This window comes from Accipiter gentilis, chromosome 18 (assembly GCF_929443795.1).
Source record: "Accipiter gentilis chromosome 18, bAccGen1.1, whole genome shotgun sequence".
Taxonomy (NCBI): domain Eukaryota; kingdom Metazoa; phylum Chordata; class Aves; order Accipitriformes; family Accipitridae; genus Astur; species Astur gentilis.
In genome coordinates, this window is record NC_064897.1 from 5923999 (window position 1) to 5939336 (window position 15338).

Genomic DNA, 15338 nt, shown 5'->3' on the forward strand with positions numbered 1-15338 from the left:
CCAGAGAGCCCAGATGGGAAAGAAACCCCTTAGATGCTGTGACTGTGGAAAGGGTTTTGATGGGAATTCTGACCTGACTCAACATCAGCTGGTTCACACTGGAAAGAAGGCTTATCTCTGTGCTCCTTGTGGGAAGAGCTGGGGCCAGAATTCATCCCTTACTCAGCATCAATGAACCTTGAAGTGGTGAGAGAGGAAGAGAAGAAGTAAAAAAAGGAGCAGGGTGAGTGCAGTCAGCAGGACAGCAAATGGCATCTTTGGGGTGTTGAGAGCTGTCTACATGCTGGGTTGGTAGTTAACTTGGGCATCTGGAGCACCTGCCCAAAGCAGAAAGAAGGTAGCTTTATCCTTGTTCTGTTCTGAGAAAGCATAGTACAATGTACTCTAGAGTTATTATGAATCATTATTTGCACTTCCTGAGTCACTGTTAGCTGTAGCCTGTAACTACTTCAGATCCTAGACTATGCAAGACCTTACCAGGTTTGTTTCCCTCACCTTCTGTCCCTTGACAGAAGTCAAACATCTAGATCTCATATCCACCGACTTACAGTTGTTACAAACCGACCTTTAAACAACTTCTTGGTCTTTGTTTCTTTATTCTCTCAGATGCTTTGGGGACTGCTGCTCACCTGTCCCAGGAGATGTGAAAAGCTCAGAAGAGACAGAAGAGCTTCTCACTGTGACAAATGCGCTGTGAGCACAGGACAAGGATGTGGTCCCTAGCTCAGCCAGTTTACAATCTACGCCTCCAACGTAATGTAGCAAGGTTTTTTCCTAAGGTAGAAAAAGCACTCTTTTTATAGGGTGATTCTGCTTTTATGTTTTACTTGTAGTATTATTCTTGTGCCATTCTTAATTAAATGCAAATAAAACTAAAAATATCATACAGCGTGAATCACAAAAAAAGGCCCCTTTTGTTTGTTAAGGACAAAAGCTTACTTCATGAAGAATGTGCCTTTGCTCATACGAAACAATCCTGCTTCAGTCTGCCCTTCCAACAATAGCATCATAGCTCCAGACAAACTATTTCCCCACCCCTGTGTGGATGGTCGTATTTCTCTGCAAGCTCACATCCCTCCTTACAACACGTCATATGGGAAAGATTTCATGTTCCATGACTGAGGGGAGTGAGGGGCATGGGGAATCCTCTTTTGGTATAAAATGGGCCAACAGTGCGGAGGCGATTTCAGCAACATCTGCTCACTTTTCTATTATTAAATTTGTGGGCCATTATAGGATTCATGTTAAGTTTAGGGCCTTCAGGAAAGTGACCATGGGTGGCCTAGCTGGGTTTTGGTCTTGTGTTACCATGAGCCAGAAGAGAACATGCATTGTCAAGGCCTAACAAGGTCACTGATATTAAGGATCAGAAACTAGGTGAGAGTTGGGTTACAGCAAGGGTTTGGTCCTGCAGAAGATGTCCGTGACCAGGGCTGTGCTCTCCAGGTAGACCCTGCCGAGTTACGCTATCCCAGGCCAACACAGTGCAGGTGTTTCGGAGAACCACAGCCTTAATCTCATTGCAATTTTTGGAGTAGGATGAGGGTTCGTTGATGTGTGGTTAGGATTGGAGAAAAAGGGCCAACCTTGGCCCTGCTTCTGCAGGGTAGGGGAGGAAAATCGATCAGGCAAAGCCCAGAGGAGAGGGGCTTCTCCTGTTGCTGTCAGGAATGGGAGTAAAAACTGTCGCTCTACAGGAGAGGGCATCCCAGGCAGTAGGGTTTGCTTCCCGTGCCCAACAACCCCTCTCTGTCCAGGCAAAGACTAGGGATGTTCTTTGGGCTAAAGCTGATCTCCACCACCCACAGACCCGGAGTCAGCAGCCAGTCTGCAGCCCCACACACCTCCCTGCTGATGTGAGCCCACTTGACTTGTGTGCCTTGAGCTGAACGGGGGGCTCTTGTTTCCTTCTGTGGCCGAAATCACAGAGGGGTCTTTTTAAAAAGCTGAAACTATAATAAACTGGTAGATCTTTCTTGAACACTCTCACAGGAAGCCTTAATAGCAATCTAGTGCATCTCCTTGCCCAAGCCAAACAAAAAATATCTGATGGAGGAAAAGGTAAGTTGATTTTTAAACCTGCTGGCGTGACGCTGTACGGACTTCACCGACGTACTGGAGCACATATAACAGTACAGTATCGGTGTTGGTGTTACCTCACCTGGATGCAGCGTCAGAAGAGCTTCCCAACAGAGGGCACTACGTCATTAGGTATAGAGGCTTGGCAACGATCGCCTCAAGGACTCACCTCCTGCAAAGGTACCGAGCGTGGAGGAAGGCACCTTTCAGCCTTGTTTGTCCTCCTCTGCAAAAAACTAAGATGATGAAAAATTACTATGATTGGCTCATTAAAAGTTACACTGTTATCCGTAATTATATCCACCGAAAAAGCCAAAACAAAAGCCCCAAACCCTACATCCAGGTAGCAAGGACAATTCGGAATTTCTGAACTTTTCAAGTGCTTGATTTCACAGCCATTCAAGAGTCTCTTAATACAAGCCAGAGACTTTTGTGTGCAATTTGTTAACTAACAGGGAATCATCTTTATTGGTGCACGGGACAGATTAATTTGTTTGTGGGCTGGATTTTGTGCCTAGCCAACAAGAGGAAGGAAAGTAAAGGGCTGGTCTGAGTCACTGCTACTGACCTATACCACAAGCAACAACACTTAGATGGACATTACCGTCTGAGGATCTCAGCTAGGAAGAAGTAGCTTCCTAGCACAGTGGTTTCCGAGTGAGCAGGGCTGGGCAGGACGGGGTTGGGGCAGAGGCAGCTCTGCTGTTCCGGGCACAGGGGAAGAAGGTTTCTGAACGTCATCCTCCCGCCCGTGCTCCTCACGCTAAGGTGCTGCAGCTGCCTGCGTGGGTAAAGACCTGCACGCGTGCGTGTGCAGTGCTTTCTGTATGCAGCTCCTACACAGCAAGATCCTCCCTTTTGGGTTGAACCAGGGGACTGTTTGGCAAGCCCCTTCTGCTTCTGCTTTCATTTTCGCCCTCCATGCTCAATTTTGCTGAGGTTCTAACTATAATTCACTGTTTGAGCAGCTCTGGACTACTATAAGATTGCCTGCAGTGGCATGACTTTGTCCGTATTCCACCTCTCCCTTACAGTAATTTATTTCTCGAGCTCATAGTTGAGCAGGAAGCCTGCAGAAATTACCACAGGACAACTGGCCTGAATCTGAAGAGAGCAGGAAGGCAGAAAGGAGGAATGAAGTTTCCTAGTTGTTCTGGTAGCTAATTGATTTATTTGCTGTCAGCATCCTTTCTACAGAGGGCTTTGTGTGGCATACACGTACACCTAACAAGTTATTGCCATGAACGCCCATATACGTGAGAAAAGTACAGAGAAAGACTCTGCTTAAGTTCTTGCCTTGGCAAATGGAGTGGAGGTATTCTAAGAGTCCCAGTAGCCTTCTCCTGGGCTTCTCAAAGGACGTTGGGGGAAGAGAAAGGGAGAAAATAGCCATTGTCACCCATCCGCTCTGTTTAGGCCTTTTTTCACTCCCAAGGAAGGAGAGGAAACATCAGTGTGTGAGGTCCAGGTAAAGGGCAAGGCTGTTAGAGACCCGAATCCAGCACTTGCCTGCATGTGTGAGAGACGCGTGTAGGGAGTGGGCTGGGAAACAACTTACTGCACCAAGACACAGCATTAGGACTCTGATTCACGTTTGCATGAGGATTTAGCTGGGTCTAATTGAAGCATTTCTCTTCTGCGCAGCTGCCCTCCCTGCCCCTCCGCTGCCACCGCACAGGAAGGACAGTTGGACATGACACTGGCAAATTCCCCTTTGCCCGTTTGCTGATGCTGATCTCCACTGACTTTCTCCATCCCAAGAGGCCAAGTTCACAGGCCATCCCCCTCTGCCAGTCTGCAGGGAGAATTTGACTCTTAAACATCTGTAGGATCAAGAGTCCTGCAGCAGTAAAGAGAGGGAACAATACCTTTAAAGTCTCGAGGCTACGAATTGCAGCCACATAGCCTAAGCTCTTGATGGAGTCCCAGAAGAAAACGAGCACGTAAGAGCAAAGCTGTTAGCAAATCAGTCTGCTGTTCAGGGAAGGCGACAGCCGAGATGGGGCTTTTAAGATCTGGATCCCAGTCAGACAGCTGCAGAGGCATCACGGCAGCCTCCCTGCCTGGACCAGACTTCGCAATATCTTCAAGAAGCCGCTGCTCCCCTGTGCTGCAGCCCACAATGTTCTCAGCTGTTCTCACAGATCTGTGAGATCACCAAAGGATTTGGGGGGGGAAAAAAGCGTTTTGCATTCGTCCTGCAGCTTTCAGATTCATAAACACAGAAATCCAGAGCGCTGCAGGAGACGGAGGGCTGCACTGTTGGTCTCCTAAAGCTTCCCTGGGAGCTGCAGCGGAGGATTTCAGTCTGTGAGAGGCACCTGCCAGGAATAAGCAATAACCGGAGTATCCCTTGCACGTAGCATCTCAGTGGGGAGACAGTGTAAGCCCAAAGATTTCCTTAAAATTGTAACTGAGCTAGAAATTGCCTCTGTCAATTGGTGTAAAAGAACAGCTGTTTGGAAATGTTTGCATAACTAGCTTTCATTAAGATTTTTCAAAATTTGTTTGTGGTATTTCTGGATAGTAAGACCCATGTTGCGTATTCTGGATTGCCAGGAATTAACACTGTGGATGATGGAGTAGAGGCAAAGCCCATTAAAAGCTTTCCTCTCTTTGTCTGACTGCTCATTCCCTAGTACAAATGTTTTTTCTCCGTGATGTGCTTTTGTCCTTTTGGAGGCATCTTAATAATATGTAGCACCATTTTTTAACCTGGTTTTGGTTCTACGATCCTTGTTTACAAATAATGCCTTTTATTTCCAGTTACCTTTTGTGGATCCTCTTCAGGTAGCCTCTTCAGGTAGCCCATGGACCTCTGATGTGTGCAGACAATGGCCCAGAAATTACTGCAATAGACTTACTCAGTGAAAGACACCTGTACCAACATTCAGTGTAAAGTACCAAGGAATGCCCTCATTGCTCTTTCTTGGTCATAAACCATCTTTTCCCTGCACTAGTTCAAGCTTTACATATTGGGAAAAAAGTGTATGTCAAGCTCATGTTATTTAGCTGCAGGGACACTTCTATATAGATCTGCGTATATTAATCAGGTGGGAATAGGGCTTGAAAAGCCATATATTCAACAGGAAGGAGTGTGATGTCATAGGCGTTAGGTGTATCAAATGTAATTTTTGCAATTTTGGCTGAGGAAAATCTTCTTAAAAAATGTAAAAGCTTACTATTTCACTGAAAATTCAGTCACCGAGTTGCCAAATACTATTGGTGAGCAGGAAACAGGTCACTTTGTCCACAGTATGTACTGTTAAAGGTTGAGTACCTGCTTCAGAGAATATACCCCATTTAGTTATAGCTCCTTTTTTCCCCCCAATATTTATGTAAAGGAGCTTCTTGCTTGTGCAAGAAGTCAGTATTTTATTAACCTTGAACAAAAGGATTTTTAATTGAATTGGACTAAGCTTTAATCTATTCCCTTCTGTCTTTTAAAACAGTATATAAGGAAACAGATGTGAAGTTTTGGGTTGGACTCTCCAGACAAACCTTTACCCTCGTGCCTCTAACAGCAGCCTTTGTCTTGGACTGTCAGTCTGAAATTTTGTCCATTTGTCTAAATTTTCCTGGCAGCATCTGTAAGGAAGCAGGGTTTAGCAAGCAACCCACTTAGGACAATGGCCCCATTTGCACATCAGGCAAGACCACTGCTATTATTTTGGAAGAAATTTGTACAACACACTAAATGAGCCATTAATTCTTAACCCATCCTGCCAACATGGACCTTCATAGTAACTGATACATAGTTCATCATGACATAAAACTAGCACTCCATGGCACATATGCAGGTATCCATTTGGACAGAGAGTCCTTAGTGCTTTTTGTAGGAAAAAAAAAATGGATGAGGTTGAGTAAGGATTATAAAGTCATACAATTTAAGTGGATTATTTTGCTCCTGGTTTTATTCTGTAAGAGCAAACATGGTGTTGTGTCTAGGTCACTTGTTGGCTGCAGGCTAGCTGGGATTCCCAGAAGAAAAAGCACGTGAGAATGCAATGGAGGAAGCCCATTGCAGCCTGTAACTGCTCTTCTCGGGATGTACACGCTCTTTGACAATACAGGTTTTTGTCTCAGAGCTACTGTTATTAACTCAGATTATGTCAGCAATGCGGGTTTATAAGTAGTTTCACATAGGGAAGCATCTCTAGCCCTATCACCTGAAGGACTTTCCTAGTTCCGCATTTTCCTAATCCTTTCTGTCATGGCCACCTATTCCTGGACATAGGATGGCACAAATTTCAGGAAAGATTCCAGAAATCAGTACTTGTCTATATGAAGCCCATAGTCTCTTGAATGCCTGGGGTAAGTGATGGCTCTGCCAGACAACAGTAGGAGTTCACCATTATAAGTGCATCCACGACTGCCACTGAAGCAGATTCTCAGACTAAGACAGGCCCAAGCTTATTTCCACAAATGAAGAACTACTATAAGTAAACAAAGAAACAAAGACTAGAAATACTGCTCCTTCCTAGCCGTTGTCATGTGAGGAAATCAGAGCACAACGTACACCTTACTCTGAACCGGGGAGACTCAAACCCATGCCTCTGAGAGATGGTTTGCACACCAAAACAGCTTAATATTCCACTGCATCCTTTCTGCCCTACCAGACTGAATCCAAAGGGATGGTTATAAGAATATATAACCTCTGTCAATAATAAGGCTGTATTCAGGACAAAACCAAAAAATGTGAGTGAACTGTGCAAACCTGACGTTTTTTCCCCTTTTTCTCCAGCACCTGCTATAGCTCAACAAGGTGCTAGCATCTACAAATCCAACATGAGCACAGGACCTGTGGTACTGAAGCTGAGCCGAGGTCTGGGAGAGTCCGCGCTTCTCTCGGTGTGCTGGAGAGGGGCCTGTGGAAATGCAGTGCTGGATTCTAGGGCTCCACTAACTGCCGAGAACAAGCCGTAAATAAGGGGCAGGAAGGGAGATGACTGAATTTCAGAAGGACCGTTATCGCTGGATGTTCACAGCAAGCCTTGGAGGAAATGAAGGAAACAGCCAGGACCTGACTCACTGGGGATGGGTGTTTTATTTGCTGCTTGTATAAACTTACTTTGGTTCAGTTTCCAAGCTCAGTGTTGTTTCCATTCTTACGAGGCTTTTTCTTGCCATATACGCAGGTTTGCATCTGCCTGGAGGAAGGTATGGCTGCTAAACTTGCCCAGGGAAGTTATTTGGTTTTCCAAGGAGCGAGGGCTCAAGGAGATGATTTTAGTTAATTTTGAGAAGACCCTTAGACCCCCGCCACAGTACTTCTGACATGTCAGCAGCTTAACTAAGAGTTACTAAAACTGCGAGGTTCTGTCCTTGCTGTCTGCCTGGCTTTTTACATTTACAGCTGTGTGTTTTGCATATAATAGAAGTTAAACCCAGAATAATGTCTGCTATGGAGCGGCGAGGACGAGACAACACAGGACTTGAGCTGGATGGGATGTTGACGAGGAGGGTGTGCTGCTCTCTGTACAGCTTCCCACTAATGCTGGATCTCGACTCGCTGGGAGAGGATGCCTGTGCTGTGGGATCTACTGGCCAAAAAACACTGACTCACTGTAGCTCACCTTTCTAAAGGAGAAGGGGGGGTATTCCCAGCATGGGACAGGACCTCTCTTGCTCACACTGTGCAGCGCTCCAGATGTGCAGATGTTCTAAACATAAGAAACCCCTTTCTTTACCATGAGGGTAGTTCAACTGGCCCAGGCTGCCCAGAGAGATTGTGGAGTCTCCATCTGTGGAGATATTAAAAACCTGATGGGACACAGTCCTGGACAGCCTGATGCAGCTGACCCTGCTCTAAGCCAGATCTCTGGAGGTGTCGGCCAGCCTCAGCGATTCTATAGCAAACCTATTCTTCGTTGACCTTTCCTCCGTGCCACAGGCAGAAGCACCTGAATGGTAGTGCAGTAATTTTGCATGGGTCCACACAGAAATTAGGAGCCCAGCGCCCACCGAGTTAGGGAAGGAGAGCTTGGCCCACAGAAGGATATAGATATTGCAATACCAAGAGCTCCACATTATAACTTTTAGGCATTTCTTCACCATATGAAATGCAGGAAGAATAGTTAGGCACTGAAACTCTCTGTGCAACGGGCAGGGAAAGCGAGGTACCTCAGGATGTGATTCATAAAAGCAAACAGAAAGCTGCCTTTGCAGCTGCTGGAGGTGCCAAGGAAAGGCTAAGCCCTTCTTAGACAATGTGCTGTCCTTTTCTGGATGACAGAGGTCCTGTTTTCCAGTCAGGATGCCCAACTCCAGCCCGCTGGCAGTTGCTAGGAATTTATAAAATGCAGTAGGAAGAGGCATCGCCTATTTATGTAATGTCCCAGAGGTCTGAGCACCAACCCGAGAGAGACATGATCCAGAGTTCATTTCCCCAGTCTCTTCGCTTGTAGGAATTTGAAGCATCCCCTTCCTCTCCGTTGACTGTAAATGCAGTGATGTGGAATAGGAATCTCAACTGCAGAAGCTGATCCACTATGATGAAATAATTCATCCACATGAACGCATAAAAGCATTAATTGAATCAGAAAGCAGCAGCAAGCACAAGTATGATTTTGTCACTGGCTGGGTAGAGCTTTCAGTGTGCTGCTTCTGGAGTGAGTCTTCCTGCCTGGGAGACCCCACACAGGTCATGCAGGGAAGGGAGGGCTGAGGATTGCCTGGATGTGGGCTACAGGGCTTCTCCAGTGGTGGGGTCAAGCTCCCTCTTCTCTTTTGCTGAACTCTTCAGAGCACATCCTGGAGGATACACACCTGCAAGCCTCATGAAATTATTAGGAAAAAAAAGACTCAGCAAAGAGCTGGCACTGGGTATCAATTGGAGGAGACAGATATAATATAGGTAATGCCTTAGTCACCTGTGTAGCATAATTCTTTGCTCACCTTGCATTCTTTGTGAGCAAAGATCTATACTGCGGTAAAGTGCATTCTCACATAAATCCTGTACTCCTTTAAGCAAATCCAGGCATCTATGCCGCCAATAATAAACCTGGGGCAGTGGAGAATCAAGCAACCTACACTTGTTTATTTTGCCGTTGAATGAAACCCCCAAAATTTCTGAATTTGCCCCTTCTTTTATGGTCACACTAATCAGCTGTGTCAGGGTTTCCCTTTGCCCTGCTACTCCCAAGCACATGTTGTCTGGTATCTAGACGCCTTCCCCTTCTTTCCCTTTATTTAAGTCTTTTCTCTGCCAAGCTCTGTTCCACTCTCCTACGTGGGGGAAGTTTCCCTACAGGCTCTCTGCCCCTATCGCTACAGTCAGGCTGGCGCACAGGGACAGAATTTCCTTTACTGGGAAGGGATATGCTGTCCCCTTTCAGTCCACAACAGACCACAGCAACCAGAGAAAGCTTTGATGCAGGCAGGGCTCCTCAGGATGTTTAGCTGTGTACCTAGGAGAGACAGGATGCTTGAGAATGGTAGCTGTGGATTCAGATTTTTAACACAACCTACAGAGCTTTTCCTACCCGCATCCCGCTCGAATTCTTGTGAATCCAGGTGTTTAATTCATTTACACTTATTTGACGATCTCCGACGTAATCTTGGGACCCCTGAGGTCTGCTGCTGCAGAGGCAAAGCCCCACCACGTGTAGCGAGGACGATTCTCCCGACACCCGGCGCTTTTCCTTAAAACCTCGGCTGCCTGTTGGGAGGAAATACAAAGCAGGAGGGTTCACGCAGGCAACAGTTAAGGAGTTCCCTGAAGGAGCGGGAAAACAAGAGACTCGGGTATCGAAGACAAAAATTAAAAAAAACCCAAACAAACCCATAAAAAGGTAATAAAAAGTTCTTCTGTTTCTTGAGCCAGTCCCGGATCGGCGGGCCGGGTGTACCCGCTCTGCTTTTGCGCCCTGGAGGCAAAGCAACCGAGCGCAAAGCGCCTTTCCCCCGCCGCCAAACCCGGGGGAGACGCAGCGATTACCCCCGTTGCGATTAAAAAAAAAAAAGCAGAGCAAAATACCTCACGCTCGGACGGATCGGGGCGGGGGGCTGCGGCCGGCCGCGTCCAGGAGCCGGGGCCGTGCCCAGCAGCCGGGTCGGTGCCCAGCAGCCGGGTCGGTGGCCGGCTCCGCCGCGTCCCCCGGCGGCCCCTTCAGCGGCGGCTGCGCCCTGCCCCGGCGCCGTCGGAGCGCGGCCCGCTGCCGGCCGGGCTGAGCCCCGCACGCCAATCAGGGCGGCCCGCCTGCCTTCCTGTAGGTGTGCCCGGCTCACCTGGGAGCCTCGGCACTCATGACATACCTGCGGCCCCGCGGGCGGCGGGGAGACGGCGGCCGGCTGACGAGCGGCGGCGGGGGGCCGCGGAGGTAGCGGCGCTGCCGGGGAGGAGCGGAGCTGGACCCGGACCCGGCCCGGCGATGAGAGGCCGGCGCAGGTAAGGGCGGCCCGGCCCGGCCCGGCCCGGCGGGAGCGGCGTTGCCGTGTTCCCGGGCAGAAGGCGGGGTGAGGCGCGGGCCTGGCGCCGGATCCTCGCGGAGCCCGGGCCGGGCCCGGAGGGGCGGCTGCTGTCCCCTCACCGGGGAGGGGAGCCTGGGCGGCGGGCAGGCTCGGGGAGCGAGGCGGGAAGAAGGAGAGGGGAGGGCTCCACCATTTTAGGACCCGAAGGGGGGAACGGGGAGGAGGGATCTCCGGGGAAGGGAGCGTTCGCCCCTCCCGAGGCGGGACGGCGGGCCTGCTGCGCTCCTACCGCGGGGCCGGGCCCGCGGCGCACAGGTGTGGGTGAGCGGGGAGGGCCGCCGTCGGGACCCGCCGCCCCGGGGAACCGCTCCCGCCGGGGGCTGGGGGGGGGGGGGGTGAGGGGGGAACGGCGGCGGCGGCGTGAGCCCCGGCGGACCGCCGCCTCCCGGAGCGGGGGCGGCGAAGGGGACGCCTCTCCGCAGGCCCCGGGGGGCGGGGGCCGGGGGCCGCAGCCTTGGCGGCGGCCTGTGCGGGACGGCGAGGCTCGGCGCCCCGCCGGCAGCGCCCGTTCCCCCCCTTCCTCCCTCCTCCTCCTTCTGCAGGTAGGGCCCGGAGCAGAGGCCCGGTCGCAGGCTCAGCTGGCAGCAGCAGCCCAGGAGCCTCTTCCCGCAGCAGCGGTGCCTCCCACGCAGGAGCCGGATCCCACGGTGTGCGCTGGGGTGTTTTTTTTCGGCTCCCGCCGGGCCAGGGTTCGCGAGTCTCAGAACTGCGCTCGGATGAACTCTGGACACCTTGTTGTTTTCCTGCTGGCACTCTTGCTGGCTGGCGCCTTGTGACTTTTATGGCCTGTCACGGAGGAAAGGCAGAGGAACGAAAGGCGAGATACCTGCGTGCTGCTCGCTTCCCGTCTCCTTCCCGCAGCCGCTTCGGAGCCCCAGCCACTGCAGCAGCTCTGGTGGCAACCTCTGCGCCCCAAACAACCTGCCGGAGGGGCTTTCGAGCTCCCACGGCTCTGCCCTGACACATTCTCTCCTGTTCCCCCCACCCCACCCCAGCACCCATGTTATCCTTGCACTCTATGCTTCGTTTATTCCCGGAGGTTGGATAAGACTTGGATCAAACCTGGTAGGGAGTACAGGGGCAGGGAAGGAGGTCTGAGTTCAACTCATCTGTGTTGACTTGTTGCGGACTTTGCTAAGGAGCTGTTGGATGTGGATGCCTCTCCTTGAGCTGCGTGCCCGTTCCTCTCTGACCAAGCCGCATCTGTAACGTGGTGTTGGAGTTTTGTGACCTGATTCTCTGGGGCTTTGGAGTTTCTCGTAACCTAAAATGGCTTGGTGGAGATGGCTCGGATAAGGGCAGAGTCCTTTGAAAGGGTTGCACGGGAGGGAGGTGGCTTGCTTTGGAGGAATAATGTATGGGTGACCCAGATTTCAGCACTGCGACCGAATTGGGTGAGGAGGAGGCATCCATAAATCAGGCTCAAAGTTGTACCAAATCTGAATTCTTAATTCTCAATTACTGTTAATATTTGGAAAAGCTCAGCTGGCTTCTGTGTAGAATCTCATTTTGCCAACTCATGACTGAGGGCAGCACTTGTACTGTACTGTCTGTATAGTAGCCTAGTGATCTTGATAAATCTGTGAGGGGAGTTACACGGTGTAATTGCTAGTGACAACAGGCGACTAGGCTTGAGCTTGGTGCTCCTGCTGAAGCCCCCTGTTCCCGCTGTCTGAAACAGCGGGACTTGAATGCTTCCTCCGGGAACCTCTTGTGCATCCTGATAGGTTTTGCCAGTAAGAGTCTGTTCCCTGGGACTTCTATCTCATCCTCTTAACTTTAGATAGATGTTCTTGCTCCTGTTCTATTGTGTCTTCTCCTTTCTTACAGTTCACTTGTTTCAAGTGCTTTATAGAGTTAAAGAGCCAAATTTTGCTATAGTTTGGATTTGTTTTTTTTTAATGTACTGTACTTTGGAGTCTGGTTTAAAGTGGGCTGGTTTATTTAATTAGTTTGTATTCATGCAGATTATGTTCACTCTCCATGGTTATTCCAGGCAAAATTTAAGAAACAACCTGCAAGGGATTTCAAATTCATAATTGGAATCAATTTTTTTTCTCCATTAATATTTGATTCTAAGAATTATTATGCTTTCTGTCATCTGGTTTCTTTCCAGTCTGATGTTGGCTACATAGTTACTGCTTAGCTAAATTATACATAGCTAGCTTATTTCAGTAGTCATGCCTGACAACTTTTATAATTCCTTTCAGCTTTGCAGCTCCCCACTGAACTCCGGTTGTATCTTTTAATGAAGTACTTCCAAGTGTCTTCAGTGCAAGCGTAGTTGTGCTCTGTTGTTTCAGCACTTGGGCTGTACGGAGAGAAATTGTTTCCCTCTTCTGTGAGGTGATCGTACAGTTGATGTTCCTGTTATCAGCCATTTGGGGACAGATGCCTTATTCTGACCCCTGGCTGGTATTTACATTCCCAGCTGGTTATCACTGCATTGAATCCAAAATTCTATTAGAAAAATACCCGGTCTTGATTTCAAGATACCAAGTGATAGACTGCACTGGTTCCCCAGGTAAATTATTCCAATGGCTGATTATGCTCGCTGATTTCTTATCTCGATCTGTCCAGCCTGGTTCCTAACCACAAAGTCTTGCTACAAATTTTCATGCCAGATTACAGAGCCTGTTGCTGCCAGGATGACACATTCCAGCAGAAAGATGGCCTATTGTATAGCAAGCTTACAGCTGTTACCCGTGCTAACCTCTTGCTTCTGGGAAGAGGCAATTGTGGAGCTGTAGTCATAGGGCAACGGGTATGATTTAGAGCAGCAGCTAAGTGCGCCTGGCTGCGGTGTCTGTGCGCATACAGGGCTTTCTGAGAAATTTAATTGAATAAGTTGCGTTGCTCGGAGTATGGCTTGACGTGGTGGTTAATCCAGCATAACTACAGGCTGCTGCTGAAGGAATGATCCAGTTCTCATCCAGTCCTGACTGCAAGCTCCTGCTGCTCTGATTGGATTGGATCTAGTGATCAAGTGGCCTCAAATCAGTTCAGTCACTGCTCCAACTGAAAATTAACCCCCTTCCCTAAACAAAAAATTATGACTTTTGGATCTGGAAGTTGGATCAGCCTGCTCTGTGGCCAGGTGGCGCTAGGTCTGACGCAGAAGAGTAGCATGCCACTGGGCATGAGAAACGTGAAAAGGGACTACCTCTTTCAATAGTGGCCCCATGCCTGTGCCAGATTAGACACAAGAGGGAATTGTACTTTCAGTTCCTACGTTTCCGCGCTTGAATAAACAGGCTGTGGTCGCACAGATCCTCTCGGCGGGCACTGCCACTGAAAGAAGCTGTCGTGCCTACATGTTGTCGTCCCCGTGGTTTCCCTGCTCTGGTGCGTTGTGAGACCACAGGCATGCCTATACTGCCAGAAGAGAAAGAGCAGTGTGGGGGTGGGAATAAGCAGGGCAGAGGATGGGACTCCTTTTGGCAAGCTGAAGTGCTTGTGAAACTAAGGCTTGAGATACAGGAATTGTCACAAGCACACCGTACCTTAAATCTTAATGGAAGTTAATGTATTTTTTCACCTTCCCTTTGCAGCGGATGTGTGGGAATAGATGCCCTGATTTGCTCAGTAGCCCAGGTTAATTCTGTTGCATGACTTGGGAGAACCGGGTTTAGCCAAGACTGGGTTTAGGTCAGCTGCGTTTGTGTCTTTCGTCAGGAAGTGTGTGTTGGAGTTAGGCTTTGTGTGGGGAAGAGCATTTAAAGTACAAAGAAGGTCTGTGCCTTGGCTGTGACGTACTGATACCTACGAAAGGTTCAGCAGTGCAGAAAAGTTGCCAGCTAATGTATTTGTGCATTCTAGATGTGAGGTTCTCAGTGGTTTTCAGTGCCTGAGCAAGGTGGGGTAGGTACCTTTCTGGGAAGGCTTCATTAATCTTGTCTCTTCCATTAACAAGCGACTCCAGCTTTCTTGCTCTTCTAGTGGAATTAGTTTGCTGGGACAAAATCCATTCCCCATCTATTGTTTTAAACACCATTCCTTCAAGTGCGACGCTGAACAGTGCAGGGAATGTGGAACTGAGCCTGTGGTGGAGACTCGTTTTGAACTCATGGTTTGGGAGTTGGATTACAGCTAGATGAAGTCAAAGAAGAAATTCCCATGACTTTAGTACAAGTTCAGTACAAGGTCACAGGGAGAGCTATTGGTTTTGATAGTGGGAAAAATTTAGAAGGGGGGAAGTTGATTACCGTGACATGTGTACAAATGTACGTATGTAAATAGACACATATATGTAAATGTATACAAAATAGAGGGTGTTCTGATGCTAGAAGAGGTTGGGGAGGAGTGGCTATAGAAATTGTAATTGGATAGTATACAAGAAGTGAACTGAAGTGGGAGGAAGCACATGAACCTGCTGCTCAGAGAATACGGCGTTAAAGCAGAGCTGGCCATAAATTAGCTTCCTGAGAATGTATCCTATTTGCAGTAAGTCACGTAGAAGTAGAAGTGTGCGACGTTCAGATGTCAGACTACCTCTTTGTAGTCTCAAACTGAACATCTAGCTGCACGCAGGTGCTCAGCGTGTGAAGTCCGCTGTCCATGGCCTTGCTGGAGAGTGCGTTTAGCACCAGAGTTCCTGCTGCTGATCACACAAAAAACTTCCCAAATCCTTACCTGCGTCAGGCTGACATGGTGCCCAGTAGGATCCACAAGCTTGGTGGTCCCCTGAATGTGTCAGTTGTGGGCAGAGCAGAGTCGTACGCTGGTGAGCAGACCCAGCCTTGCACAGGGTGTGACTGGAGAAGAGGTGAGGAACAGCTGCTGCTTCA

The 15338-nt window shown here is 49.0% G+C and overlaps 1 protein-coding gene and 1 long non-coding RNA gene across 16 annotated transcripts in view; one reads left to right on the forward strand and one right to left on the reverse strand.

Moving 5' to 3' along the window:
- The window catches only part of LOC126047633 (uncharacterized), a 25904-nt gene extending 16037 nt beyond the window's left edge, over positions 1–9867 (reverse strand). For 7 of the 15 annotated variants that reach the window (XR_007508641.1, XR_007508649.1, XR_007508648.1 and 4 more), the window contains exons 1-2: positions 3948–9867; positions 2249–2315 (exon numbers count right to left, since the gene is read on the reverse strand). This is a non-coding gene — a long non-coding RNA (uncharacterized LOC126047633). Of the gene's footprint in view, positions 1–73; positions 178–2248; positions 2316–3947 lie in introns of all 15 variants that reach the window. The other 8 variants (XR_007508639.1, XR_007508637.1, XR_007508644.1 and 5 more) reach the window with 6 other exon arrangements.
- A 511-nt stretch (positions 9868–10378) lies between these two features.
- The window catches only part of ARHGEF5 (Rho guanine nucleotide exchange factor 5), a gene marked incomplete at its 5' end in the record, with an annotated part of 38455 nt that continues 33495 nt past the window's right edge, over positions 10379–15338 (forward strand). The window contains one exon of the mRNA XM_049822277.1: positions 10379–10468. Coding sequence (XP_049678234.1) covers positions 10379–10468 — 90 coding nt within the window. The remainder of the gene's footprint in view (positions 10469–15338) is intronic.